Genomic DNA, 26170 nt, shown 5'->3' with positions numbered 1-26170 from the left:
CTCATTTGTAGGAGCATGTATTTATTGTTACATGTATCATGGTGGGGAGTTCTATGCATTTTTTGTCAGTGCATATCTGTTTATATCATATGCCTGCCTCCACGTGTGTGTGTTGCATTGTGTGGTTTTTAGTTCACTTATATTACTGTCTGCATGTATTTGTGGACTGTGTCATGCATATTTATATGTATGGGCTCCTTTGTAGGGTTTGGACACTGGGCCAGCCACCTTCTAGCTCTGGCTGATGGTCAGCAACCCCTCCAATCCCATACCTAAAGGGGCCCAGCACTGTCTGGGTACAATGTGGCAGTGGATTTCTACCCCACCCCTCTCCTCAGAGTCCCACTCTCTGGCAAGCCTTGGAGTAGGAGAACTTAGACAAAATTTATTTTTCCCTTACAGGAAGCAAAGGCTATTATCCAGACTTCTTAAACCCCAGGGGCCAGGCTACCAAATCTCTCAAGGTTCACTCTCATCCTCAACCCTCAGGGATACTGAGACACACACCAAACAATGCACAAAGCAAAATACTACAGACAGAAACCCTCACAATGTTCCCAGCCACTATGACACAACCTCACGGAGACACACCTGACAGGAATCCAGTTACACCCGATGACAGATGGGCACACACTCAGAAATCCAAATGGAAAATCCCCAAGCCAGAGAGCTCAGTTCCCTTCCCCCTTTCTGGGCTCAAACTCACTCTTGCCCCATCCCCAAGCACCCCAGCTCAGCTGCCCTCCTAGAATCACTGACCTCAGAGCATGAAGGCTGGGGGCTGAAGGTGACAGGCTTCCTGGCCCTCTCCTCCCTCAAGCTGCCCCATCCCCCTCCTGACCTTCATTCTTCTTAGGAGAGCCAATGCCAGAGCCCTGGCTCCTGGTTTCCTCACAAATGCTCCTTGACACAGCCGGCCAGAAGCACACTGGATCGAGCACACTGGATCACAAAGGAATCTTCAGTCACATGCTACTTTTACTGCCATTCTCCTGTCACACACACACTCAGACACACACCAGGAGCTACACCTACACACTGACCACCACAGACAAACAGAGGAACACATTCTGGAACATTCATGGGATTCTGTCTTTCAAGCTATCTCTCTGATTTGTGCCTCCCTGTGCCTTCAAGATGTCTGTGGAAACCCTTCAGCCTGTGTAGATGGGGGTGTTAGACAGGAAAGACCTCTGCTTCATAGGGCAGATCAAGAGAGAGGGCAGAGATCGGTGTGTGGTGCGATCTTGCCCTGTCCTCTCAGTACCCAAGTGTGATGCCTGCTGCCGTTACTGAAGCCTGTTCCTGGGAGTATTCAGCCCCAAACCTGCCCTCACACCCCACATAGTTGGCTGGAAACACCTCAGTACAGAGGAAGGTAGTTTGAGCAGAATGATTGTACTTGTTGTTTACCATCCCCAGCCCTTTGGAGACACGGGTCCAGAGCAGGCCAAGCTTCTGGGCATTCTAGAGGAGAAGCTCCCACCACATTGTCAGAGAAGCCTGAGAACTGAGGAGAGAAAGGAGAGGGAAGGGTGTGAGGAATCAGTATTTCTGGAAGTCCACTGCCCCTTGGATTCACCTACTTCCCCAGGTCACCCATTTCCAGCTGTTCCATCCCCCTTAAGGCTCTCGGCTCTTGGAAATGCCTGCCTTCAAGATCCCACCATTCCTCTGGGGTAGTATTTCACAATTTCTCCCTAGAATGGCTGAGCAGCACTTCAGAGGCCCTGCCCCCATCCCGCCCCCCATCACGGTCTGCCTACCCTCAGTGCCCCCATTAACCTTGAGGTAAGAGGATCCACACAGTATTTGTGGCACTGCGGGTGTCACTGATGCCTGTGCTCATGGTAGCAAGATTGGTGACCACTGAACCTTGAAGTTTCTCCCGGTACCTTCTGTGGCTACACTTGAACATCTTGCAAAACCGGGGCCAGGGACAGCCCATACTTGACCTGCGATATGGCGAGCTCAGGCCCCGAAGCCGAGGGGCATGGATAAGATGAGAGGGCCCCATGGGCACAGGAAGCTTCTGTGGTGTCCAGGAGGGGTGCTGCTGGCCAGGGCAGCTGAGGCCTCTGTGACATAATAACTCTGGCTAAGGGCGGGGCTCTTTACTGCAGGTCCTGACCCCTGGTCAGGCTTTCCCACAATCCTCTCCACGGGATCCTGCCCAAGAGCCAGACAATCTCAGCTTGGCCCCTTGGCAAAAAGAACCTTGGAAAAACTCACTCTGTTTTGTTCGTAAGTATTAATAATATTAGCAATGTTTATTGAGCCCTTACTATGTGCCAGACACTGTGTTGAACAATTTATAAACACAATTCCTTTTAATCTACAAAGGAGATTCTGTCATTATCTCTATTTGTATACAGTCGATTCTCATTATTCCCAATAGTTATGTTCCATGAAGTTAACACAAATATTGAATTAACAAATACTGAACCATTACTCCTAAGGGAAATACACAGGTTTTTGGCAAGTTTCTGGTCACATTTTTGCCAAGTGATTGATACATAAGCTGGTTTTATGACACCTCATTTAATTTATCTTACTGAGTCATTAACACTGAACTTATGGCCACAAAACTATAAGCTGTGCCTTAATCAGGTTTATCTAAAATATGCCTTTTCCCCTAAACCACATCACAGCCTTCTTGTGCTTATGAACTCTAGATAGTGCTTCAACATTAAAACTAGGGGCTACTTGAGCCAGCAAAACCACCAAAAACCACAAAAATTGTGAAAAACATGGCACTAAATAGACTTCCAAAGAACTTTTCTTTATGAGAGCTGAAACAAGAAGGCAGCAATAGACCTCAGCCAGAAATACCTGTGTTGGGGGACTCAAAAATTTTACCTCTCTGGGTGTGGCCATGAATAACTTCAAAAGTGGTAAACGTATTTATTGGTTTGGGATTACAAATAAATTTTAGTGAATTCACAAAAAAAAAATCTATGAATGAAATTGACTATATAAGAAAACTGAGCAAGGTGTTGTGGCACACCCCTGTAGTCCCACCACTTGGGAGGCTGAGGCAGGAGGATCACTGAGTTCAAAGCCAACCCGCTGTACACAGTAAGTTCAAAGCCAGCCTGAACTGCATAGCAAGGCCTTGTCTCAAAAAACAAATAAATAAAACAAAATAAAAAATAAGGAAATTGAGGTTCAGTGAGGTGAAGTCACACAATTATAGGCAGGTGGGGGTTCAAGTCCATGATGATGGTGTCAAGTTCTAAAGCCCTGACCATTTATCATTTTTGTTTGTTTGTTTGTGGTACTGGTGGATCAAACCCAGGGACTTCTTTCTCCTGGGTAAGTGCTGTACACTGAGCTACATGCCTGGCTCTTTAAAAAACTTTATTTTGAGGGCTGGGGATGTAGCTCAGTGGTTCCACCACCTGCCTCGAAAATGCAAGGTCCTGAGTTCGATTCTGGTACCAAAAAAACCCCCTTTATTTTGAGATAAGGTCTGCTAAACTCCCCAGGCTGGCCTCTAACTCTCAATCCTCCTGCCCTAGCCTAGGTAGGATTACAGGCATGCACCACCATGCTCAATTTCAGAGTATTTATCTCTTGTTACTCTGTGCTCATTCATTCACTCAGGAAATGTTCAGGAACAACTTCAGATGTGTTGTGCACCAGGGACAGACGACTGGGACATGGTCTTAGTTCTTTCTGAGATGAAAAGGAAAACCATGTGGACAGTCAGTGTAGGTAGGGATATAAGAGGTGCTAGTCCTGGATTTGTCACCTTTCTTGTTACAAGACAGGAGAGTTAGTGGCTCTCCCCTGTACTGCACTGAGTTGAGGGACTTTGGACTTGCCCTTAAGCCCTTCTTCCTTTCCCTCCTACACTGCTTCCTAGACTCCACCTACTGTTCTGCAGGAAACTGCTGGAGACAGCAGAGGCCCTAGGTACCTGGTAACCCTGAACATCCCCTACTCTAGCTTCTGCTCTTGCCATCTATGGTATTAGAATACAACCTTGCTCTCATCAACCTTTAGTCACTATCTCTGTAAGCCTCCCTGTCCTGCTCTCCTCTTTGTCAGGTCCTAGACAAGCTCTCCTCTCCTGCTCTTTCTAGAAATCAGCCCCACCTGCCTCTTTAGAGATGCCATCAATGAGTGGTTAAAACATGAACTCTGGGCTGGGTGTGGTGCTGCCATCTGTAATCCCAGCATTCTGGGAAGCTAAAGCAAGAGGACTGCAAGTTCAAGCCCAGTCTGGGTGTTATGGCTTGTGTTTAGGTGTCCCCCCAAAAGCCTCATGCAGTCATAGGTGGGGCTTTTGCAGAGGTGGCTGGATCTAGTGTGTGACACTGAGATTGACTCATGGTGCAATGCTAGGCTCAAGGGCACTAGGATTAAGGGTGTGAGTGCTACCTGCCATAAGTAGCCTGGATAAGATATAAGGGATAGAAAGAGCTGTGGTCGTCCCTTGCTGCTTTGCTACCTTCTGCCCACCATGAACTCTTTTTCCTCTGCCATGTGCCACCCTGCCTTGGAGCCAGTTGATTATGGACTGAAACCTCTACAGACTGAACTAAATAAACCTTTTTCCTTTAACTTTGACTGTTGAATATTTTGTCTCAACAACGAGAAAAGTAACTAAGACACTGGGCAACTTAGTGTCTTAGCAAGACCCTTGCTAAGGAAACAAACAAATAAAAAGGCTGAGGATGTAACTCAGTGCAAAGGCCCTGGTTTTAGTCTCCAATACGGGGTGGGGGTGGGAGGTTGACATAGACTTTGGTGTCAGACTGACAGGTTAATCCTGGCTTTGTCATTTATAAGGCATATGATTGTGGCAAGTACTTAACATTTTTGTGCTTCTGTTTCCCTGTGTTTAAAATGGGTATTAAAAAGAATATCTCAGGATTGTGGTGGAGGAATATATATATATATATATATATATATATATATATATATATAATGCTTTTTAAGCATGATCTTTATTGTTAGTACAGACTGTAATTTCTTTTTTTAATTTTTTTTTTTGGTACTGGGGATCAAAGTCAGACCTTGAGCTTGTGAGGCAGGCGGTGGAACCACTGAGCTAAATCCCCAGCCCCCCTTTTTTTAAATTTTGAGACAAGGTCTCACTATGTTGCCCAGGCTGGTTCTGACGAGCTCAAGTGAGCCTCCCACTTCAGCCTCCAGAGTAGCTGGGGTTATTTACACACACTACTGTGCCCTGGGCTATACTCTGTAATATTATTCTCTCTCTTTTGTTTCTTCAGTATCATCCTTCTGATACAGGAGATGAAATATGAAATATTATATCTCCCAACCTGTTAGATGTCTGATACACTGAGTTCATGTTCTCTAAAAATGGAAGAATGAATTCTAGGAACAATGGAGGTTAAGAGTGGGAAAATTTTTTTTTTTTTTTGGTACCAGGGCTCGAACTTGGGACCTTGCACTTGCAAGGTGCCAGAACCACTGAGCTAAATCCCCGGCCCTGGAAAATATTTTTTGATAGGATAGCTCCTGAGAGGCAGGAGAGGACCCAAATGGATAGCTAGGGACCTCACTTTACAGGGAACTCTTATAGCTCAAAACCCACATGGGTACAATGTGGGTTGCAGCTATGATTAACCAATAAGTTTAGAAGTATAGTCGCTTAGGTAATAGTGATCCAATGGAGAAACAAGTCATGTAATAAGTGTGCGTGGAAAGAAGAAAGATTTTCCTAGGAATGATGGGTCCAGAGGTCCTAGTCACCCATTGGGGTGACTGATGTCTATCTAGGCTCCATTAGGCCCAGTGTTTGTTCTTTGAGGAAGTATGCTGGTCTGGTCATTTCGTCTTTATCTTGAGGTCAGGTCTCCAACAGAGGTGCCTCGGGCCACAGTTGTGGTGTGTTTCACCTTTGTCCTAACTCTCGAGGGCCTAGCCCTATCTGACTGCCTGTAATATTTCTATCTAATTTAGCTGTATATAATACTTCCACACACACACACAAAAGGAAGACTACTTAAGAATACACTTCCTTAGTGTAGCTAAGTAGTAGAATGCTTGCTTAGCATGTGCAAGGTCCTGGCTTCAATTCCCAGCACCACAAAATAATAATAATAATAAAATATACAAGACACTTCCTGTATCCCATGTCCCTCTGGTGGTGGCTGCTTCCCTTCTGACTTCGGTCTGTGCTCATGCTCATATGTCCCAGAGCGGGAAGAAAAATCTCATTTTATGGGAAGAAAGTGTTCAAATGAGAAGGGAAACAAGGGATGCGGGAGGGAGAAAGGAAGGAAGGGACAAGAAAAAAGTGAAAATAGAAGGAAAAAATGGAAACAAAGCTTTTGTACATAGGGAGGGGAGGGGGCTTGAGGGGGGAATGGAATAAAATAAAATAAAATTTATTTTAAATATAAATGACAAGGGCAGGGGATTTAGCTCAGTGGTTCCACCGCCTGTCTCGCAAGCCCAAGGACCCAAGTTTGATCCCTGGTACCAAAAAAATAAATTAAAAAATGACAGCTAATTAAAAAAAAGAAAATCTCATTTTTAAACCCCGTAACTGTTCTGTCATACAGATCAGGAAACAGAGGCTTAAAAACAGGTCTCAGAAATGCTTCCAAGAGTCACACAGCTAAGAAATAACAGAACCAGGATTCAAGCACCTGGTCTGAGTAACTGGAACGCCAGGACTTCCCAGCACCTCTCCCTCAGGAACGGGAGGGTGGGTGTGGGACCTGAGGCAGCCCCAGAAGCGTCACTGAGAATGCGGGTTCTAGAGCCTTGGAAGTGAGGCGACTCCTTTATGGAACCGTGGTGCCCCCTGCTGGCAGAAAGAAAAAAGATTCCCCGGCATGCTGGAAGAGTGGAGAGGCGAGGAGGAAAGAAAAATGTGGGGAGGGAAAAGAGAGGAGAAAAGACAGGGAGGAGAAAAAGGGGGAAATTTGAGGTTTGTGGAAGGAAGAGGACTAGAAACTATTTGCTTCTCAGAGGAGACAGCAAAAGCTGCCAAACCTTGGTCATTTCCTTGAAAATTGTGTGTGTGTGAGCGTGTACGGATATGTACACATCAGTAGTACCAGAAGCACCAGTAGATGTTTATGTATGTGACTGTGTGTTTGCTCTGTAAACATGGATGGCAACCCAGGCAGATGTGTGGGCCGGTGAGCACAAACGGCCCGTAGATAGCAGTGTAGTCGCTGACGGTGGGGAAGAAGCGTATGTGCACTGTTGTGTGAAGGGCACACGGAAGTTCTGGGCCCCTCTGGCCCCATCCCCACACTTTTCCTGAGATCAGGAAAGGCAAAGCCCATGGGTAACGTCTCCAGGCAGAGGCCTATTGCTGCATGGTGGTGGGAATCCATCAGCCAGCAGGCAGCAGGGGGCAGCAGGGACAAGGGGAGGCTGACTGGCCATGGGTGGGGCCAGGGGGCGGGCGAAGGACGCTTTAAAGCACCTTCTCCACCTGCAGGTGAACAGTGGTGTACCAACCTGTCCCTCTGCCTGACCACTGAGTAGCACCTCCTGAGAGCTGTTCTGTCCCTTCTTGTGCCTCAGCAGATCCCTCTCAGAGCTTGCTGCCAAGGACCCTGAACAGGTGATGGCTTCAGACAGGAGTATCCTATGAAATGATATCAATCTGGAAACAGGTTTGAACAGCTGGAAGGGCTATGGAGAGGGTACTGAAAGGGTTGGAGTTGGTCTGGGGAGGAGCCCAGGAGATGCTAGGAGAGGGCATGGAGTGATCTGCGGTGCAGGGAGTCAGGCTTGTGATCCCTGTGCCTGAACTTGGGGTGTTAGGATCTCAGTGTGAAGGGCTGGCAGAGGGTCTGAGTAGCAGAGTGGGTACAAGTGTCACGATGGGAACTGAGAAAAGTCTTGAGGCGTCAGAATCCAGGTGTAGGAAAAGGTTTTTGAGATATGGGTCCAGGATACTGGGGTCTGGCAGGACTGGCCCAGGTATGGTGGGGGACACAAGGCTCTAACTCTCACATCCCTGCCTGCCAGGAACCACCATGGGGTGCTTCAGCTTCCTTAAAACCATGACGATTATCTTCAATACACTCATCTTCGTAAGTACAAAGATTATGGTCTCTGTGGGGCTTCTTACAGGAGCAGGACACACTGAGCAGAGCTGAGCTGGGGAATGGAAGACTACTCTGCCCACATTCTGCCCTGCCAGTTTTCCCTTCTGAGTGGAATGCAGAAGTTTTCCCCAAATGCTGATTTCTGGTCCTAATAGCAGCGAAGCTCTCCCACAGTGGGGAGTGGGGCAGAGAAGCTTTGGACCAGGTATCCCTTCCCTTCAGTGAAGGCTTAGGGCAGGGCAGGATAAGCTAACAGGAAGGTTTCTCCCCTTTTTAGAGGTATTTCGGGAGGGGCTTGCCTAAATTCACCTAGTGTAGGAGGCAGTTTAGTGGCCCTCTGTACAAGGGGGAGTTGAAAGGAGACAGGGCCTATGTCTCCTTAGAGCAAAGGTTCTGCCTCAGGCAGTCTTTATTCATTCAACATCCATTTATTGATGGGGCTGGAATGTAGCTCAGTGGTAGCTTACTTGCCTAACGTTTGTGAGGCCCTGGGTTCAATACCCAGGAACCTCAAGACAGAAACAAAAACAAAACATTCATTGATTAAAACTCTGTGCTAGGTGCTGGGGTAGCAGGTTAGCAAGACATTCTCTACTTTCCACGACTTCAGGTCCATAAGCCAAGTAGATAGCTAATTGCAATGTGGTATGCCTGGTTTCAACAGAGGGCTAAGGGAGTCCACTGGAGGGGCTTGAACCCTGCCTAGTGGGAGACTTCTTCCTGGAGGAAATACCTGCAGCTAGGAATTTGCATAGGGTGGGGGAGCTATAAAACATGCATAAAAACTCAGAGGTAATGAAATTTGATATTGCTCAGGAAACCAGGAACAGATTATATAGGGCGTGTTAGAGAAGCAGCCAATGAGGCGTAAAGCCTGGAGAAGGTGGTGGAGATAAAGAGAAATGGACAAACTAGACAAAGCCCCATGATGGTGGCTGAGTGATACAAGGGTTAAGAGAGTCAGAGGTCTTAGAGATGATGCTCATATTTCTGGCATGAGTAACATAGGGAGTTGGAATGGGGTATCCCACAGGCAGCTGGTTACCCAATAAAGGTGCAGCTCAGATTGGAGCTGGCCATGGATATTTGAAAGTCATGTACCCATAGGCGGCCCATGAAGCCAGGGGAGTGTGTGAGAGCACTCACAGCAAGTGAATCTGGGAAACCTGGATTATTAGGGATAAGCAAAATAGCTACCATGAAGGAAATGGAGAAGGAACAGTAAGAGAGAAGGGGGAAATACTAGGAGAGTAAGATGGCAGTGAGGTCCAGGAGATAAGACCTGTGAAGTGATCACTGGGTTTAGCACAGGATGTCACCAAAGAACTTAGAGCCACATTAAGTGAGTTAGTGATTAAAAGGTGAAGAATAGAAATGTGGTGTGTAAACTGGTTTGGAGTATGATTTGGCACGGTCAGGCTGGGGTGAGCATACTCTCCCTCTAGTGTGGTCTGTACTTTGGGCTTCTTTTAGCTGCAAGAAATTAGCTTTTATTCATGTGTCTGAAGGGAGCAATAGGATTCTAGAAATATGGAGAGCAGGGACTCTGGGCTGAAGGGGTTAAAGGCAAATCTTGTTTGATTTCTGCCTCTGTTGCCCAGAACTACCCAGGCTGTCCAGAGCAGGGTAGGGCAGACCAGCAGGCTCCTTGAAATTTGATCCTACAGGCTAGAAGGCCAGCTTTGGTCCTTAGGCAAACATACATGAGATCCAGCCACAGTTTGCTACCATACTCCCAATTCTAGCCTCAGTTTCTATAACTGGAAGGTAGAAACTGGGCATGAAGTTGGTGTTAGGCTGATTTATGCTCCCAAGCCTTGCCTTCCCCTAAGAGCTGTGGAAATTAGGTAGGGCCTGCCCCATCAGTTTCAGGACTCCTTCTGAGGATTAAGTTGAGCTGATGAGCCTTTCCCACCCTGTCCCTCAGTTTCCATTTGTGAGGCAAGGAGGTCTAGGGGGATGAGGAGCAGGCCTGGCATCTGATCTCAAAGGGGAGCCAGCTAGGGGCTTACGGTGAGTGAACCTTCTCAACCTCAGCCCTTTTCATGGTTGGTAGCAGGTGTAAACTTTAGTCCTGCCTTTGTTACTGTGATGATGTTGTGCTTGCTCAAAGCTACCACCCTCGATTCTACCTGTCAGAGGACAGAGGTGTTCTATGCACCCATAGTCCAGAAAGGAAATGACGCATTGAGCCTTCATCTGCCTATTTTTACTCCCAGCTATGTGTCAGGACCCTGGCAAAAGTCAGGGACAGTCTTGTCCTTCCTTCCACACTGTGGATATTTCTAGAAACCCTGATCTCATTTATATCTGCTCAGGTGTGAGCCTGGTGCTGGCTATGGATGTCCTAGTTGTAGTCATTCTGGCACTAAAGTATATTTCCCTCCCTGTATGATAGGTTGTCAGATTTCCCAGTCAATGAAAGGGGAAGTTTCTTAGCTCCCATCCCCCTGGCTCAAGTGGATGACGGAGCTGCTTGTCAGCACTGTTTCAAAGCCTGCCTCACTTTTCTGTTCCCAGCTGAGTGGTGCAGCCCTGTTGGCTGTGGGAATCTGGGTGTCAGTCGATGGGCCATCCTTCATGAAGATGTTTGGGTCGCAGTCTTCCAGTGCCATGCAGTTTGTCAACGTGGGCTACTTCCTCATCGCGGCTGGTGCTGTGCTCTTTGTTCTTGGTTTCCTGGGCTGCTACGGTGCTCTGTCTGAGAACAAGTGTGCACTCATGACGGTGTGTCAGACCCAGCTCACCCAGCTCCACAGGCCCATGACTAAGGGTCCCCTCACCCTTGACACCAGCCCTGGGGATCCCAAAACTACTTTGGACTCTGGGGGTCTCGGCAGAGGGGCTCCCTGCCTCATTTTTTAAGGGACGGTGGATAGGCTGGGGGAGGAAAATGTAAGAAACTGTCTTTCCCTAAAACTAGACCCCTCTTATCCCACTTAGTTCTTCATCCTCCTCCTCATCATCTTCATTGCTGAGCTTGCAGCTGCTGTGGTGGCTTTGGTGTATACCACAATGGTGAGGCTGGGATGGGAGAAGGGGGAAGACTGGGTAAAGCCTGGAAGTGGGCTGTGGCCTGTGAAAGACCACCTTCCCTACCAGTCCCTAAACACTGGCCTGACCTACCCAGGCTGAGGAATTCCTGTCAAGGCTGGTAGTGCCTGCCATCAAGAAAGACTATGGTTCCAGTAATGACTTCACCCAAGTGTGGAACTCCACCATGAAAGGGGTAAGGTGGGCTGGGGGGGATTAAGGGTGGAGAGAAAGAAGCAAGGCCCTACTGACCATCCACCCCACCTTGTCTCCAGCTCAAGTGCTGTGGATTCAACAACTACACAGATTTTGAGGACTCACCCTACTTCAAGAATAATAACACCTTTCCTCCCTTCTGTTGCATCAATGGCACAGCTGAGGAATCTTGTACCTTGAAGAAGGCCGAGGAGAGTACCGTACAGGTGTGAACTGGTATAAAAGGGTGGGGACCACTTCACTGGCCTTAGAGTAGCAAATGAGGGTAGGACAGCTGCCAACTATAAATGCTGTCTTCCTTCCCTCAAGGGTTGCTTCCAACAACTTCTAAATAACATCCGAACCAATGCAATCACTGTGGGTGGTGTAGCAGCTGGAATTGCAGCCCTGGAGGTAAGCTGACAAGAAGGTTTGGACTGGATTATCAATTGCCACTACACCTGTGCTTCTAGACTCATCTCTGAGGCCTCTCTGGGGGAGACAGACTTCTTTTTTGGTGCTGGTAGCCCATCTGGGATACACTGTATTTGAGGATTCCAATCATGTCCCCTCATCTCTCTCTGTTCCTCCCCTATCAGCTGGCTGCCATGAGTGTTTCCTTGTATCTGTACTGCAATATGAAATAAGTCTGCTTCTGCCTCTGCCACTACTGTGCACATGGGAACCGGGAAGAAGTACCCTGGCAGTCAAGGATCCATGATCATCATGGGGATGAGATCTCACAGTGTCACTTGGGCTGCAGTGGCCCTGGCCCTGTTGCTCTGGTCTTGGGCCTAAGTAGGGACCAACCCATTTAGGCTGTGCCTGACTTTTCCTTCTGTTGATGGGTTTGAAGCCCACCTATGCCAAAGCCTCTAATGAAGCCAGTTCTTCTGCCTATCTTTCAATCTGTTCCTTCAATCCTTGACACCCTACTAGGCCAAAGGGAACTCTTGATGATCCCAGTAGTCTGCTGGGAAATGAGAGAAAGGAACTTTATATCATGAGCATATTCAAAATCAGGAGAGCCACAGGTGGATGTATAGATGGTACTTCAGATCTTATAAACCAATAAAAAGTTTCTATTTGGACTCTGTGTATCCATGGGGAGAGGGGTCCAGTTTGCCTAAACTGCCTTCAGATTTCCTGTGGGGCTGGCGACACAAAAGTCCCCTTCAAAGCCAGCAGAAGGGAAGTGGGGTGGGGGTGGGGACTTAGGCTACGGGCCTAGGAGGGATGATCAAGAGGGCACCGAGGAAGTGAGAGCTGGGCCAGCCAGTCTTCTTAGAGCAAGGGAGGACTTTGGCCTGAAACTTCCCCTCCTAGGTGGGGGCACTGAACTGGAAAGCTGTGAAAATAACAAGCTTGTGCCAAAGTCAGGGAGGAGACCGAGTCAAAGGGAAAGAATCCCATCAGAAGGTCCGTGGTGCCTACCCTTGCCAACTTAAGCAATGCCCCTGCTTTCGGGATCTTAGAATGTCTTTTATTCTTTGGTGTTGGCCTGCCTAGTGCTCTAAGGACCTAATCTCTTAGTCTTAATTATTGCTATGCTTTAGGTTAGGAAACTTGGGCTTTGAAAGGTCAAGTGATTTGCCCAGGTCCCACAGTGAAGAATTATGCCCAGATTCAGACCCAACTGTCTGACTCTAGAGCCTGGTTCAGTCCTGGGCACAGTGACAGCCCTACTTGAAGGACCACCTGACCAGAATGCCCCTGAGATAGACCTGAACATTGTCAAACCAGGAGTGACAGCATTGAGGAGGAAGGCTATGGCAGGAGGATATAGTGCCTGGTGCAGGCAAAGCCCAGCCTGACTAACCAGTCTCTCCTTGCTCCCCTTGGACCACTGTATCCATCTTCCTGGACTTTTCCAGGGCAGCCCAGAACTGCTGAGCCAAGAAAGGAACTGACATGGTTGCAGTCACAGAGCCTGAAAGCCAATTTTGGCCTGCGAGGGTGCTGGGTAGGGTGAGGAACTGGCCCACCTTGGCCATCTGCCATAATTCTGTGCCCACACACTACCCCTCCAGGTGTCTGTGTGGCAGCTACAAAGGGTTTGTTTGTCAATGGCAGGCTTCTACCTCAGCACGGGCTAACTGATTTTCAACCTGGCTATTCTGCTGCCTCAAACACTATCTCTAGAACCAGCAAACACTGAAGGCGTCAGCATGGCGAGAAATGTCCAAGCCAACACCACTGATGCCTTTGCCAAGCTGAGCTCCAGGCACTGGTTGGGGTAACAGGAACAAAGAACAGGTGCAAGGGCAGGAATTCTAGTAAGTTTCTGCCTTCCTGGCCAAAGCTCTATAGCCAGCAGGCCATTTCTCAACAGATACTCTACACTCAGTTCCTGATCCTAAGTCCACAAATCCTTTCAATGTCATGGTCTCCTTTCTTGGACTATCTTACCCTCTGGACAATCCCATCCATTTTCTGGTGAATATTTAACTCAGTTCTTCTTGTGCTCTTTTGAGTCCATGGCTGTATGAGAATTTGATGAAAGCCATGGCCCTTTGCTTTATGCCCAGATATGGCATTCTGCATACAAAAGGCCAAAAACTCATGGGCCAAAAACACCCTTGCTCCTACACCTGCAGTGCAGCCCTAGCCCCTGCCTGCCTAGTATTCTCCCACAAAGTCACCTCCATAGGACCCAGTCCACCTATGTCCACTATGTCCACCTGCTGCTCTCCCATTCCCTTTCCCACCCTGAGGATCCCTTCTGTTCTCCCCAGCTCTCTGGGGACAGGTACCTGGTTCAGACAAGACAGGAACCAACTGGGTAGTTAAACAGTGGGGAAGTGTTTTAGGGAAGCTGCTTAGAGTTCAGCCCATCCTGGCAGCATCCCAGCCCAGAAAGGAATCAGGGTGGGGCTAAAGTCAGCTTTGCTAAAGTGGAGCCTGGGGAAAAACTCTGAAGCTTGAGACTTGAGCATCTCCTGATGGCCAAATAGCCCTAAATGGAAAATAAATCCTGTGAGAGACAGAACAGAAAAAAATCATCCATCCATGGGCCAGAGATTTAGCTCAGTGGTTTCACTGCCTGTCTCGCAAGCACAAGGACCCAAGTTCAATCCCCAGTACAAAAAAAAAAAAAATTGGGGGGCCGGGGATTTAGCTCAGTGGTTCCGCTGCTTGCCTTGCAAGCAAAAGGACCAGAGTTCGATCCCCAGAACCTAAAAAATTTTTTTAAAAAAAAAATAAATAAATCATCCATCCAGATGATTCTTTCCTCCTTCTACATCCCCCCTCACACACATAAATTCATAATCACAAGACACATCACCAGAGATTTTCTCCTTTTTTTTTAATCAATGACCACTTTATCCAGGTTTGGAAATCTGGACAAAGAGGAGGCTGAAAGGAGGCCTGGTGCAGTGTCTAGGGGTCTCTGAGTGAGTCTGTGTCAGCACATGGGTCCCAGCGGGCCTTGTCCATGGGTTGGGCACAGCAGTTTCCTGAGTAAGAGCCAGCCTCACCCTCAGGCCAGCATTCCAGCCCAGAAAGGAATCAAGGCCCTCCGTAGGCCTATTTCCAAGGCCCTCAGGACAGTCAATAAATACATTAGAGTCTGAGCCAGGCCTAGAAGGAGGGGGTATACAAAAAGGGCATGATCAGCTGCCCAGGGATCCCAAAGATTCCTAGGTATTCTCCTGCCCTTCTCCAACATGGAAGTAAATAAATAGACCTTAAACTCAGAAAGAGGGGTGCTAGAGCAAGGGAATGCTCCCCTTAGAGTTAGTAATTAAGTCTCATGTTAAAAACAAACCAGCCCCAGCCCCTACCAGCATCTACAAAATCCTACAGGATGGGTTGTAGGGCTAGCCTGCCTAGGGGTACACAGTACCCAGCCCTGCAGGGTTCTGGAGGTCTCATGTCTGTTCTGCAGCTCCTGGGGCTCCCTCCTCCTTTGGAGGTGGCTCCAGGTATATCGGGATGACTGATGGTGGCTTCTTCACTCTGGAAGATACATGAAAATTACACACAGGGAAGAGGTCCTTAGCTACATCCCTTAGTCCCATTAGGCTCCCATCTCCCAGGGTAGAAAAGGGTCACTCACGAGTAAGGAGAGGCTGGGACCCCCACCACCAGGAAGTGGTTCTTCTTCCGAAACAATCTCCATAGGCCCTTGTGGTTGCCACGCACATCCAGATCCCAGATATGGAGGCACTGGCAGGGGTAAGACAGAGAGAGATGGGTCAGGGAGCTATGGAAGGAGACCACTGAGAATTCAGTAGCCATCTCAATCTGCAAATGGTGGTATCTTCAGAAACATGAATTTGGACAAAGGGGTTGGAAGAATTCTGAAAGCATGAGGAGGAGGTTCTGAGGTTGAACCTGAATCTTGGGCCACGTGAGGACGGTGTGCTTCTGGGTGGGTGTGGTGTTGGGGTACTATTATGGTTTGTGTTTAGATACCCCCATAAAGCCTCATGTGGTCATAGGTGGGGCTTTTTCAGAGGTGGCTGGATCTACAGTGTGTGACATATGGTACAATGCTAGGGTCAAGGACACTAGGATTAAGGGTGTGAATGCTACCTGCCCTAAGTATCCTGGATAAGATATAAGGGATATGCCAGGGATTTAGCTCAGTGGTTTTGCTGCCTGTTGCACAAGTCCAAGGACCTGAGTTCGATCCCCCGGTACCAAAAAAAAAAAAGATATAAGGGATAGAAAGATCTGTGGTCATCACTTGTTGCTTTGCTACCTTCTGTCTACCATGAACAGTTTCTCCTCTGTGAATCCACCCTGCCTTGGAGCCACCTGATAATGAACTGAAACCTCTACAAACCATGAGCTAAATAAACCTTTCTTCCTTTAACTTTGGGTGTCAGGTACTTTATCTCAGCAACAAGAAAAGTAACTAAGACAGGTACCTTGGCAAGCTGGGTCCAGGTGGTAAAATCATCTTCTTTTTCCATTTGGATGAATGCCACATAGATGTGGCCCTCTGTGTCTGGCACGAAGGAGTCTTCACAAGGGTACTTAGTATGGTCCAAAACTTCAGCCTCACTGCAGTAGAGGGTGGAGGGTGAGCCCAAGGTAAGGCACACTTCATGGATTTGTCACACAGGGCCCTCGGCTTGGTTTAATGCTCTGCTATTGCCATCTTGAAATTCTTAATAATGTCTGAACTAGGAAGCCTGATTTTCATTTTGCCCAGAGCTCCACAATTGACAAAGCCAGGAACCCCATATTTGACTCCTTACTCCCTGCCACACATCCCTTAGGCCATACCTGAGTAACCTGTGAATTTCCACTTCATAAGCATCTTTCTTCAGACTGAAGGAGAGGGAAAAATGAGTCAGGAGGGGGCAGGCCCTCAGGCCCCATGGGTAGCAGCAGGCAGGGCAAGGGTCTCATGGAAAAATGGGGCAGTGGGGCTGAGGACTGGTCATCAAGTCTCCTACACATCTTCCCTCTTGCCCTGATGCCTGCCCTCACCTGTCCACCTTCTGGAGCTGGACACCTGGAACTGTATTGAACTTGTGCTTCTTGAAGTAGGCCTCCTGGAATGGGTGTGAGGATGCAAATCAGGGCCTCATGTGGCCTGGCCCATACCCGCTCACTAACACACTCATGTCTACATATATACAAATGAAGCTCTGGGCCTGGAAAGCGTTATATGATTTCTTCCTGACCTCCATCCTCTTTGTCGCATCCTTGGTGAACTCTTAGTAGCTTTAATATGAACTTTTTATTTTCACTATTGTTTGTTTTTTTGGGTTTTTTTAGTACTGGGGATTGAACTCAGGACCTTGTACTTATGAGGCAGGCATGGTGCCAGTCAGCTAAATCCCCGGCCCTTGTTTTTTTGAGTCTATGTAGTTGACTGGCCATGAATTAACTATGAAGCCTCCAACTTGTGGCAATCCTTCTGCCTCAGCCTCCTGAGTGCTGGGATTACAGGAGTGTACCACCTCTCCCAGCTGAACTCCACTAATGCCAGAGAGCTTATGCTCACATGGCAGTGCATGCTACTGACCTGTGAATTAGCCCCTGACCCCAGTGGTTCTCCATGGGCTTGTTCTAGAGTCAAGAACTGGCTCTGCTGGAGTTGGTAGGAAGGGGGACAGACTAGGCTGGGAGGGAAGACCCTGCTGTGACTCAGGTGCTTAGAGTGACCTCGCTGGGAGATGAGGGGCCTCTTGTATTAGCTGCCCTCTGGGGACCTTCCTAACTTAGAGGAGTTCCAAACTGGTCCATTCCTTGAGCTGGGCTGTCTCAAAGGTCCCCTTGCTGTAACTGGGGAGTGGCCCTCTAGACACAGCCGCATGCAGGGGGTCTGGGAACCTCCCTGTTCACTTTAGGCTGAGGGAACCCCTCCCTCCCATTTATAAGGACAGGAGAGGGCAGAGCTTGCAGGACTGGACCAAAGCTTGGAGGCAGAAGTACATATAATTACATATATTTAACTAACTTAAACCTCATAACCCTATGGGTATCCTTATCTTTTTTTTTTTTTTTTTTTGGTACTGGGGATCGAACTTGGGTCCTTGCGCTTGTGCAGCAGGCAGTGAAACCACTGAGCTAAATCCCCGGCCCTGGTGTCCTTATCTTAAAGATAAATAAACTGAGACAAAAGCAGGATAGCTCCAGAGTCCATGTCCTTGACTATGGCCATGTTGTGCCCAACGCCCCTATGTCCTGCTCACATGAAAGTAGCCATTCATGTTGAGGCCAACAATGCCGAAGTGGTAGGATCGGGAGACATCTGGGATGATGCACTCTCGGCCCCGGCGTTGTTCAGGCATCCGCATCCATATGTCCCAGTCCCAGAGCTGGGGGACGTGGAAGATTATGAAGGTTAGAAGTTCTGGGTTGGTATGAGACTCCTACTCACCCTACCCTGCTGGATACCTTTTCCGGTGTGGGCCACTTGGGCTCAAGCTCTTCCTTGTATAAGGATTTCCTAAGCACCCAGCCCAGCCCAGGCATGGTCTCTACACGATACAGTAGTGCTGGGTCTTCAGCTGTGTGTTCATATCCCTGGAACATAGGGCCATTGTGGGAAGCATTAGCTCTGGACCTCCACAAACCAGCTCCTGGCTGATCCCTGGTCACCCAGCCTACCTGGTCATTCCAAGCGGAGATGCAGTACAGGCTGTCATCTTCCTCCAGCAGGTGGATGGATTGGCTCAGGAAACTGAGAAAGCCAGGTCCAAGAGTTCATAGAGAAGCAAAGACAAACCCAGCCACATGTGACACTGGCAGAGCTGCAGCTGGGACTCAGGAACCCAGCCTCCTTTCCTCAAATCCTCACCACCTCCATTTACCCTTTCTATCTATTACACCAGCCTCAACATTTGCCCTCCTACCTTTGCTCAGGCTTTCCCCCACTTCTGAACTCATTTCCTCCAGAAAGCTCTCAAAGACACCTTACCGCTTTCTTCCACAGAGGCCCAGTCAAGCAAAGCTCCACATGGTTTATAGGTACTAAAATGGAGGGCCGCTCACCTGAAAAAATCCACAGCGATGTCCAGGTCCTCTTCCAGAACCACAGCAAACTTGGCTTCCTGAAGGGGTAGGGGGACATCATGATCCCAAGGGGGCCTCTCTCATCGTCATGTGGGCCCCCCACCCCCACCCCACTTCGCAGCCACTGCTACTCCTGTTTCCCAGATAAGAAGATACAGCCTGGTAAAGGGAAGAGCTTCCTATATAGCAGGACTAGACCTCATGCCCACGTTTCTCTCTTCAGGCCCACAGTTGGATCCGTAGTACTCACCGGAAACAGATTGAAAGTGGCAGTGAGGCTGGCCTTGTAGTGCTGGGAGGGAAGGGGGAACAGGTCACATGAGCTTTGGGGTGGAGGACAGAGCCAAGTGTGTGCTCTTTCCATCCTTGCCTAGGCAGTACCTGAGACACACGGGCATTCTTGATGCTGATGGGAGTGTGCTGGATGCCCCTCAGACCGAACAGTGCCACCACATCCATGGGTTCCTGGGGGGCATGGTCACTGGTCATCAGGTGAGGCCACCTCCCAACCCATCTCTGCAGGTCCCACATGCCAAGCCCTTTACATTTCACAGTCTTACTCTGGACTGTCATCTTGCCAATCCTCAGTGATTGTAGCTGCTCAGAGCCCTTCCGATGCCCCACAAGTCCCACTCACCTCATAGTAGCCATCAATGAAAACTGTTATCATCTGTGGGGACACCCCTTGGGCTGAGAGTAGAGAGCGCAGCATCCTGGAGAGTCCAAGGATGAGTCAGGGCTTCTTTGTCCTCCCACCTCAGGGCTCCCGTGTTTATAAATGGGCTCAAATTCCCTGTGCAAGGCATGGTCTCTATACAGGGAATGAGTCTAGAATCTGTTGTCTTTTTGCCCACTTGAGGAGTTCCTCCTGCAGGAACATGAGCTAAGCACCCCCTTCTCTGCCTAGCTAAGGACCCTCCTGTTCAGGGCTGGGTACAGCCCACTCCCAGGCTTACCTGTACAAGTAATTGGGTCGGTTTGCTGCAATGACCGCCACAGGCACATTGAGGACCTTATTGTCTGGAAGCTGTGTGAGAAACAACTTTTAGCTCTTGCCTTATCTCCTCTTCAAACTAGAATTACCACTTAGGGAAGAGTTCTCGGTGCAGTGGGGGACTCCAGAGCAGACAGGGAAGAGGCAGAGAGTCTTTTTTTTCTTTTGAGACAAGCTCTCACTATGTAGTTCAGGCTGGCCTTGAACTGACTGTGTAGCCCAGGATGGCCTCAAACTCGTGGCAATCCTCCTCCCTCAGCCTCCTGAGTGCGCCACCACGCCCAGCCAGAGGGTCTTTCTTACGCTGGATTCACCTGTTTTCGTCCCTGAACCTCACCCTGTTTCTCAGAGCTCAGTATAAATCTTCAGCATTGGGGCCAGGGATTTAGCTCAGTGGTTTCGCTGCCTGCTGCGCAAGTGCAAGGACCCGAGTTCGATCCCCAGTACCAAAAAAAAAGTCTTCAGCATCTGATTTCCTCCCAGACTGGGGTAGAAAAAGCCCAACTAGATCCTTCTTAGTGTCCCCTGCAGCTGGGAAAGAGTCCAAATTACACTCCTAAGGCCCAACTCACCGGGTCAGGGCTGAATTCAATGGGCGTGGGGTCCTTGCAGCTGCACACGCTCCCATAGCCCTCAACTTTGCTGCAGAAACGCCGGCGGCGGCGGTTGAGCTCTGTATCTGCCCAGTGGCACTCTGCCTCTGGGAGGGGTGGGTTGACAGGATGGAGGCATGAGACAAGCTTGGTTGGGAAAGCCCCAAGCACACAGTGATGGGAATAAAGCCAGATAAAGAGGCTCTAAATGCCCAGCCCCTGCCCAGGCACTGCCCCAGAGCCCAGACCCCACTAACCCCACCTTCAGCCGAGCTCAGGGGAACATCTGTCTTCAGCAGGACTGGGTCTCCCCAGGAGGAGAGGGCAGGTGACTTAGAATGTTTCTCCCCAAGGACAGGACCTGGCAGGGCGCAGGAATGAGGGCCAGCAGAGGCCTGGATTCCAGTTTGGGGGCTTCTTCCCATCCCCCTGCCCACTGTCAGCTAACCCACTGGCCCCAGCTCCTATATACCCGCACCCCAGCCCAGCCCATCCCACCCCATCTCCTGGGGTTCTGCTCCTCCCTTGATACTACAGGGTGGGCAGCCTCTGCTGATGGCACCTCCTTTTCGTCCCACGAAGGCCCAGGTGTCCCTCCAGCCCAGGGCGGGGCCAGCCTGGCTGCCCAGGCTCCTCAGCAGAGCCTTGGCCGTATCTTTGAGGTGGAAGGATCCCTCATCCTAGGGGACCAGAGAAGGTGGTCAGCCTGTCTAGTGTGCTTCCAGGAGATCTTACCTCAATACCAACTATATACCAAGCACTATGTAAATAAATCTTTATTTAAATTAACGCATTAACCCAGGTGTGATGGCGTATGCCTATAATCCCAGCACTGAGAGGCTGAGGCAAGAGGATGGCTAGTTCAAGCCCAGCCCGAGCAACTTAGCAAGATCCTGTCTCCGAAAAAAGAAAGGAGGTCAGTAGGAAGGCCCTGGGGTTTATTAAGTAATCACAATAACCCTCTATGGTCACTACGGTCACTGTCATTCACAGATGTAAAAACTGAAGCCGAGTGAGGTGTTATATGCTTATAGTCCCAGCTACTCAGGAGGCTGGGGCAGGAAGATCACTTGACCTCAGGAGTTTAGGACCAGCCTAGGCAACATAGCAAAACCCTGTCTCAAAACCACAAAAAACAAAAGAAAAAAAACTGATGTCTTAGAGAGTTTGAGAATCATCCAGGGTTTCCCAAATAATATGTCCGTACCATACTTGGATCCCACTTGAGCTGTATCTCTCTCTTCTGCATCTCTACCATCTTTCCCCACCACTCGTCCCTCCCTTATTCTGCTCCAGCTCCTCAGGCTTCTTAGTCCTCCAAGCCTGCTAGGCACCTCCCCACTGCAAGGCCTTTGCACTCACCATGCTTTATACCTAGAAGGTTCCTCTTCCAGATCTCCTGACAGAGGCCTTCCCTTTCTAGAACACAACCCCACCGTTCTGTCTCTTGCTTATTTATTTGGCTGTTTTCTGTTGACCTCACCCTGCTGCGATGTAAGCTTCACTTGAGTAGAGACTCTGTCTCATTTCCCATTGTCTCTTCAGCACCCAGAGCCATACCTGGCACACAGTGGGTGCTCAATAACTATTTATCGAACTAACAAAAACACCAAGGCTGGGACTGGAGTCACCTTTCTTCAGAGGGTCTTCCCACTATGCTCTATCGGACAGGGACCCAGGGAAGGTGTCTCTTTCCTGTGAAGCCACTTTCCATGCACAGGATCACAGCTGGAGGCTAGTGAATGACCCAGGGTAGAATCACTGACCTTGACGGTACAGATGAGCACTCGGCCGGGAGCCACCATGTTAAGGAATAGCACCATGGCCTCATCCTCGTGAGGTGAGTATGTGTCAAACACACGTTTTGCCATCACGTGGCCCTAGCAGAGGACACACCTCTCATGAGTTCGCGTGACCAGCACAGAGAGATCAGCTTCAGTCCTCCCTGTCCCCTACCCCAAGAACCTTACCGTAGCCTGGTTAAGGACGATGACATGGATGCCTCGGCCTTGTTCCCAGGCCTCATCCTCCAGCACCTAGAAAAAGGCAGAGAAAATGTCCAACTCTTCACTATGGTAGTCAAAGTGTCTCTTAAAACACTTATGGCACTTAAAAACACCAGTTGCACAAAACCTTCCCTCCCACCCATGCCACTGTTCACAATTCTCTTTTGTTTTTTTGGTACTGAGGATCAAACTCAGGACCTTGCGCTTGTGAGGCAGGCATGGTGCCACTGAGCTAAATCCCTGGCCCTCATAGTTCTCTTCTAATTTAGCTTGAAAGCTGCTTTTTCCAGAAAGTCTCCTCGGAAGCCCCATCAGAAGAGATCAAATCTCTCTATAGCCCTCACTTCCATGGCTCCTAAAGCCACTGATTATCTCCAGTTCATCCTGCAGAAAACACAATCCTTTATCCACTCTATCCAGGAAGGGCAGGTCCAACAAGTCCCTAGTGCCTAACCCCAGGCTAAGGCCAGAGAAGGGACCAGGGAATGATTACAAAATAAACAGTGAATTAACTACCTCCTAATTATCTTTTCTTTTTTCTGCTTTTTAATTTTTTGGTGCTGAGGACTGAACCCAGGGACTCATGCTTGCTAGGCGAGCAATCTACCACTGAGTTAAATCCCCAACCCCTAATTATCATTTTTGAGATTTCACTACATATAAGATATTTCACATACTTTTTCATTTAATGCTGACAAAGGGAAGTCATTAGTCCCAGACTAAAGATGAGGAACCAAGGGCTCCACACTCAGGCTGCTAGAAATTGACCGGGTTATAATTACCACTCAGATAGGGAACCCCACAAGCAGTGAGCTGCGCCCCCAGCCCACTCACCGTGGTGCCATCCACTGCCACATATACTTTGCTGCGGCTTGAATACACTTCCACATCCAACACTCTCCGGGGACCACTGCCTCTTTGCTGCTGGGACACCAGATGGCCTAGGGCCTCATCTGTGGGGTGCAACAGGTCACAGACACAGTCTCCTCAGCAGTCATAACCTTTGGGATCCGCCTGCCACTCTCGGCATGAAATCCCAGGGGTCCCATCCTCAGCCTGCCCCTACCATAGTCCTGCTCTGGCTCTGGATCTTCATTCACTTCACTGATTGCTCGACGAGTGTCCAGGATCAACTTGATGTTGACAATGACGGTCACCAGCAGGAAAAGCACGGCCCCTGTCTGAAGGGAGAGTTGGAGATGACTGAGGCACACTATGTCTGATTATAAAGGGATCCTGAAAGGAGGACCCTGGTAGTAGTGAGGACACAGGGAGAATTTGATACCTGTCTCTTCTATGTCTGCCCTAGTCTAGGGCCTACTTTCATTGTCACCTGCTCCAGGGGACCTCCCCATTCCTTCCCCCTTCATCAGGACCCTCCCTACCCAGAGCTCTTGTACTGTTCCATTTGAGGCCTTGACTTTCTTTGATCTCTCTGTGGTTAGTTCCTAGAGGTGCTTCAGCTACAGATGCTCAGAGCTAAGCTGAAGATCAAAAGACCCAGATCCCAGCCTAACTGCCTGACAGGTGTGTATCCCTGGGCACAGGCTTCCTGACCAGTCTCGAGGTTTCTGTCAGAAGCCTAGGAGACTGGACTTGGGTTCTGATTCCAGAACTCGGGGTCTAGACCATTACCTGGGAGGAAGATGACCAAAAGGTTTCCCCTCTAGGAACCTACGGTCTCTTTCTGCTTGGGGTCAGCCAAGGTGGGTCCCAGTGGCCATAGTCCAGACTAGGGAAAGCTGAGAGGGGCCCCTGGGACACCTCTATACCTGACAGAATCTCCGCAGGGCCCGTTGGTTTGTCAGTTTATACTTCCAGGTAAGATACCAGCTCCGCTTCTTCCTAGCCCCAAAGGGCTTGATGAGGGGGCTGGGCTTCCAGTCGTCCATGCCGGATAAGGAGGTCACTATTGTCCTGGCCAGTCCATGATTTCAGGGATCTGAGGGGATCAGAGAATCACATGGAGTAAGGTGCTCCTCCCAAAAGTCTGATGCCTTCTGAAGAGATAAGGGAGGTCCTCACAGCAACTCTACCCTTGCTGTGTGATTTGGGACAAGATGCTCAACCTTCAGGTGACTGGATCACCTGGAAATTCCCTGGGGCTAGGAGAACTATCTGAATCAGGAACCCAGGAGTGGAGGCCAAATAATAGGTTCTCAAGCCCCTAAAAGGACGAACCCAGCCCAGTCCCTGCCAGCGCTGGAGTGGGCAAAAAACAGCGATCTGCCTGCCTCGGTCCCCTCCCCTTGCCCCATCCTATTTGGCCCCGCTCTTCTCCCAGGGATCGGGGCCGCCAGAAGGCTGGGGAGACCTGGCCCAGCTGAGTTCCACCTCCCAGACCCCCGTCCAGAGGCACTCACGGCTCAGGGACCTCGAGCCTCGCTCGGGCGCCTCTCGGGCCCGCACTGCTCAGCCGGGCTCGAGGTGGCCTCCGCCTCCTCCATGCCTCTCGCGGCCCCGCCCCGGCCTGCCGGCCCCGCCCCCCCGCTTCCGCCGACGCCGCCGCCGGGTGAGAGGGCAGCGGGCGGTGCTTCGGGCGGCGGATAGGCAGGGCGTCTGCAGCCTGCGAGGAAGGCAAGTTTGCCCACCGCTGTCCGCAGCCTGGCAGCCCCGGCATCCCCGAAAGCCAGCCCAATTCAAGTCGGAGACCTGGCACCTTGGACCCCAACACTGGTCCGGCAGAGGTCCAGAGAGCTAAAGGCCTGAGCACAGCCAACCCCACCAACCCCACCCAACCCCACCTGGAAGGTGAAGGGGGATCGAAAACCTTGATTCTGCTGTAAGCACTTAACTTACATTAACACATTCGATTCCACAGTAACCCATGAGTTCGGCACTATCGTTGGTGGCAAGCAGGCCTTGTTCTGCCTTGCCCTCAGTGACTGTAGTTTATAAGACAGCATTGCTCTACTGTGAATGCAAGTGCTAAAGCAAAATGATTTGGTAACTCATCTGTGCAAATAGATAAGCACAGATGTTGGGTATACTACTGACAAGGACAGTGCCCAACTGCACAGCACAATCAGAAGGCATAAACAGAGGTGGGGTTTTAGCTCAGTGGTTTCCCTGCCTGCTGCGCAAGCACAAGGACCTGAGTTCGATCCCCGGTATCCCCCTCACCCCGCAAAAATTCAGAAGGCATAAACATAAATAAATCAACTGTGCTAATAAATATAGTTACTGAGCCCAGCGTGGTGGCGCACACCTGTAATCCTAGGACTTGGGAGGCTAACTCAGAAGTATGGCCCTGAGTTCCAGGCCAGCTTGGGCTACATGGTGAGTTCAAGTATTGTCTGAACTACATAGTGAGATCCTGTCTCAACAAACAAACAAACAAACAAAAAACACCACCGTCAATTATGTCAGTTATCAAATTAAATCAGTGGCACAGGAACACATGAGATATCAAAGCCATAGCAGAAGAACCAGCCTGTGATCTTATTACATACACTAGACCAACAAATGATAAAACTGCCTCAGTTGAATCCTGTAAAAGGAAGGGTGCCTAACACTGGGGTACAGCAGCACACATATTGTGACCTGACCCTCATCCTAGCAGACCACTTGGTAAACATGTCAAAAGATCAACAGCTATCCTGGTTTCCGCTCAGATGGAGCACCCTGCTCTGTGTGCCCTCTGGAACTGCCAACAAGTTTATTGCTCTCAACAAGCTCAGCACCTAGAAAAAGCTCTGCCTGTAGGGGTTTGCATCTTATCTGGCCACCTTTGTTGACTGTTTACATCTCTGTTGGCCCTCTGATTTCACTCCTGATTCTGAATCCTGTGGCTATTGTTAACCCTCTCTTAGCTATTCT

The 26170-nt window shown here is 49.4% G+C and overlaps 3 protein-coding genes across 6 annotated transcripts; 1 reads left to right on the top strand and 2 right to left on the bottom strand.

The window, feature by feature from the left end:
• Positions 1–1393: 1393 nt before the first annotated feature.
• On the bottom strand, positions 1394–2074 carry P3r3urf (PIK3R3 upstream open reading frame). 2 transcript variants are annotated; one of them, XM_087214765.1, is made up of 2 exons: positions 1767–2074; positions 1394–1510 (listed from the first exon to the last, which is right to left on the bottom strand). In XM_087214765.1, exon 1 carries the CDS (start codon positions 2015–2017, stop codon positions 1781–1783), a length of 237 nt encoding a protein of 78 aa, XP_087070891.1. In that variant the 5' UTR covers positions 2018–2074; the 3' UTR covers positions 1394–1510; positions 1767–1780. The 2 variants fall into 2 exon arrangements, with proteins under 2 accessions (XP_087070891.1, XP_087070890.1); XM_087214764.1 differs by having other exon boundaries at positions 1786–2065.
• Positions 2075–7423: 5349 nt separating this feature from the next.
• Tspan1 (tetraspanin 1) lies at positions 7424–12370 on the top strand. 2 transcript variants are annotated; one of them, XM_004872948.3, is made up of 8 exons: positions 7424–7561; positions 7972–8036; positions 10572–10778; positions 10995–11069; positions 11182–11280; positions 11360–11506; positions 11610–11693; positions 11879–12370. In XM_004872948.3, exons 2-8 carry the CDS (start codon positions 7980–7982, stop codon positions 11924–11926), a joined length of 717 nt encoding a protein of 238 aa, XP_004873005.1. In that variant the 5' UTR covers positions 7424–7561; positions 7972–7979; the 3' UTR covers positions 11927–12370. The 2 variants fall into 2 exon arrangements, with proteins under 2 accessions (XP_004873005.1, XP_004873006.1); XM_004872949.3 differs by having other exon boundaries at positions 7442–7613.
• Positions 12371–14569: 2199 nt separating this feature from the next.
• Pomgnt1 (protein O-linked mannose N-acetylglucosaminyltransferase 1 (beta 1,2-)) lies at positions 14570–24835 on the bottom strand. Of its 2 annotated transcripts, XM_004872956.4 has the most exons (22): positions 24715–24835; positions 24124–24293; positions 23418–23532; positions 23186–23304; positions 22316–22381; positions 22112–22225; positions 20908–21025; positions 20608–20706; positions 20325–20452; positions 19715–19785; positions 19396–19471; positions 19140–19223; positions 19009–19050; positions 18738–18796; positions 18354–18426; positions 18141–18269; positions 17936–18061; positions 16725–16789; positions 16518–16562; positions 16157–16292; positions 15340–15449; positions 14570–15239 (listed from the first exon to the last, which is right to left on the bottom strand). In XM_004872956.4, the coding sequence occupies exons 2-22, from the start codon at positions 24241–24243 to the stop codon at positions 15152–15154; spliced, it is 1983 nt and encodes a 660-aa protein (XP_004873013.1). In that variant the 5' UTR covers positions 24244–24293; positions 24715–24835; the 3' UTR covers positions 14570–15151. The 2 variants fall into 2 exon arrangements, with proteins under 2 accessions (XP_004873013.1, XP_012923977.1); XM_013068523.3 differs by lacking the exons at positions 20325–20452; positions 20608–20706; positions 20908–21025.
• Positions 24836–26170: the final 1335 nt, after the last annotated feature.

This window comes from Heterocephalus glaber, unplaced genomic scaffold (genome assembly GCF_053883595.1).
Source record: "Heterocephalus glaber isolate CG9 unplaced genomic scaffold, H.glaber_assembly_v1.0 deba00001451, whole genome shotgun sequence".
Taxonomy (NCBI): Eukaryota; Metazoa; Chordata; class Mammalia; order Rodentia; family Bathyergidae; genus Heterocephalus; species Heterocephalus glaber.
Note: the sequence above shows the minus strand (reverse complement) of the source record. Positions and strands in the feature narration are given on the sequence as shown.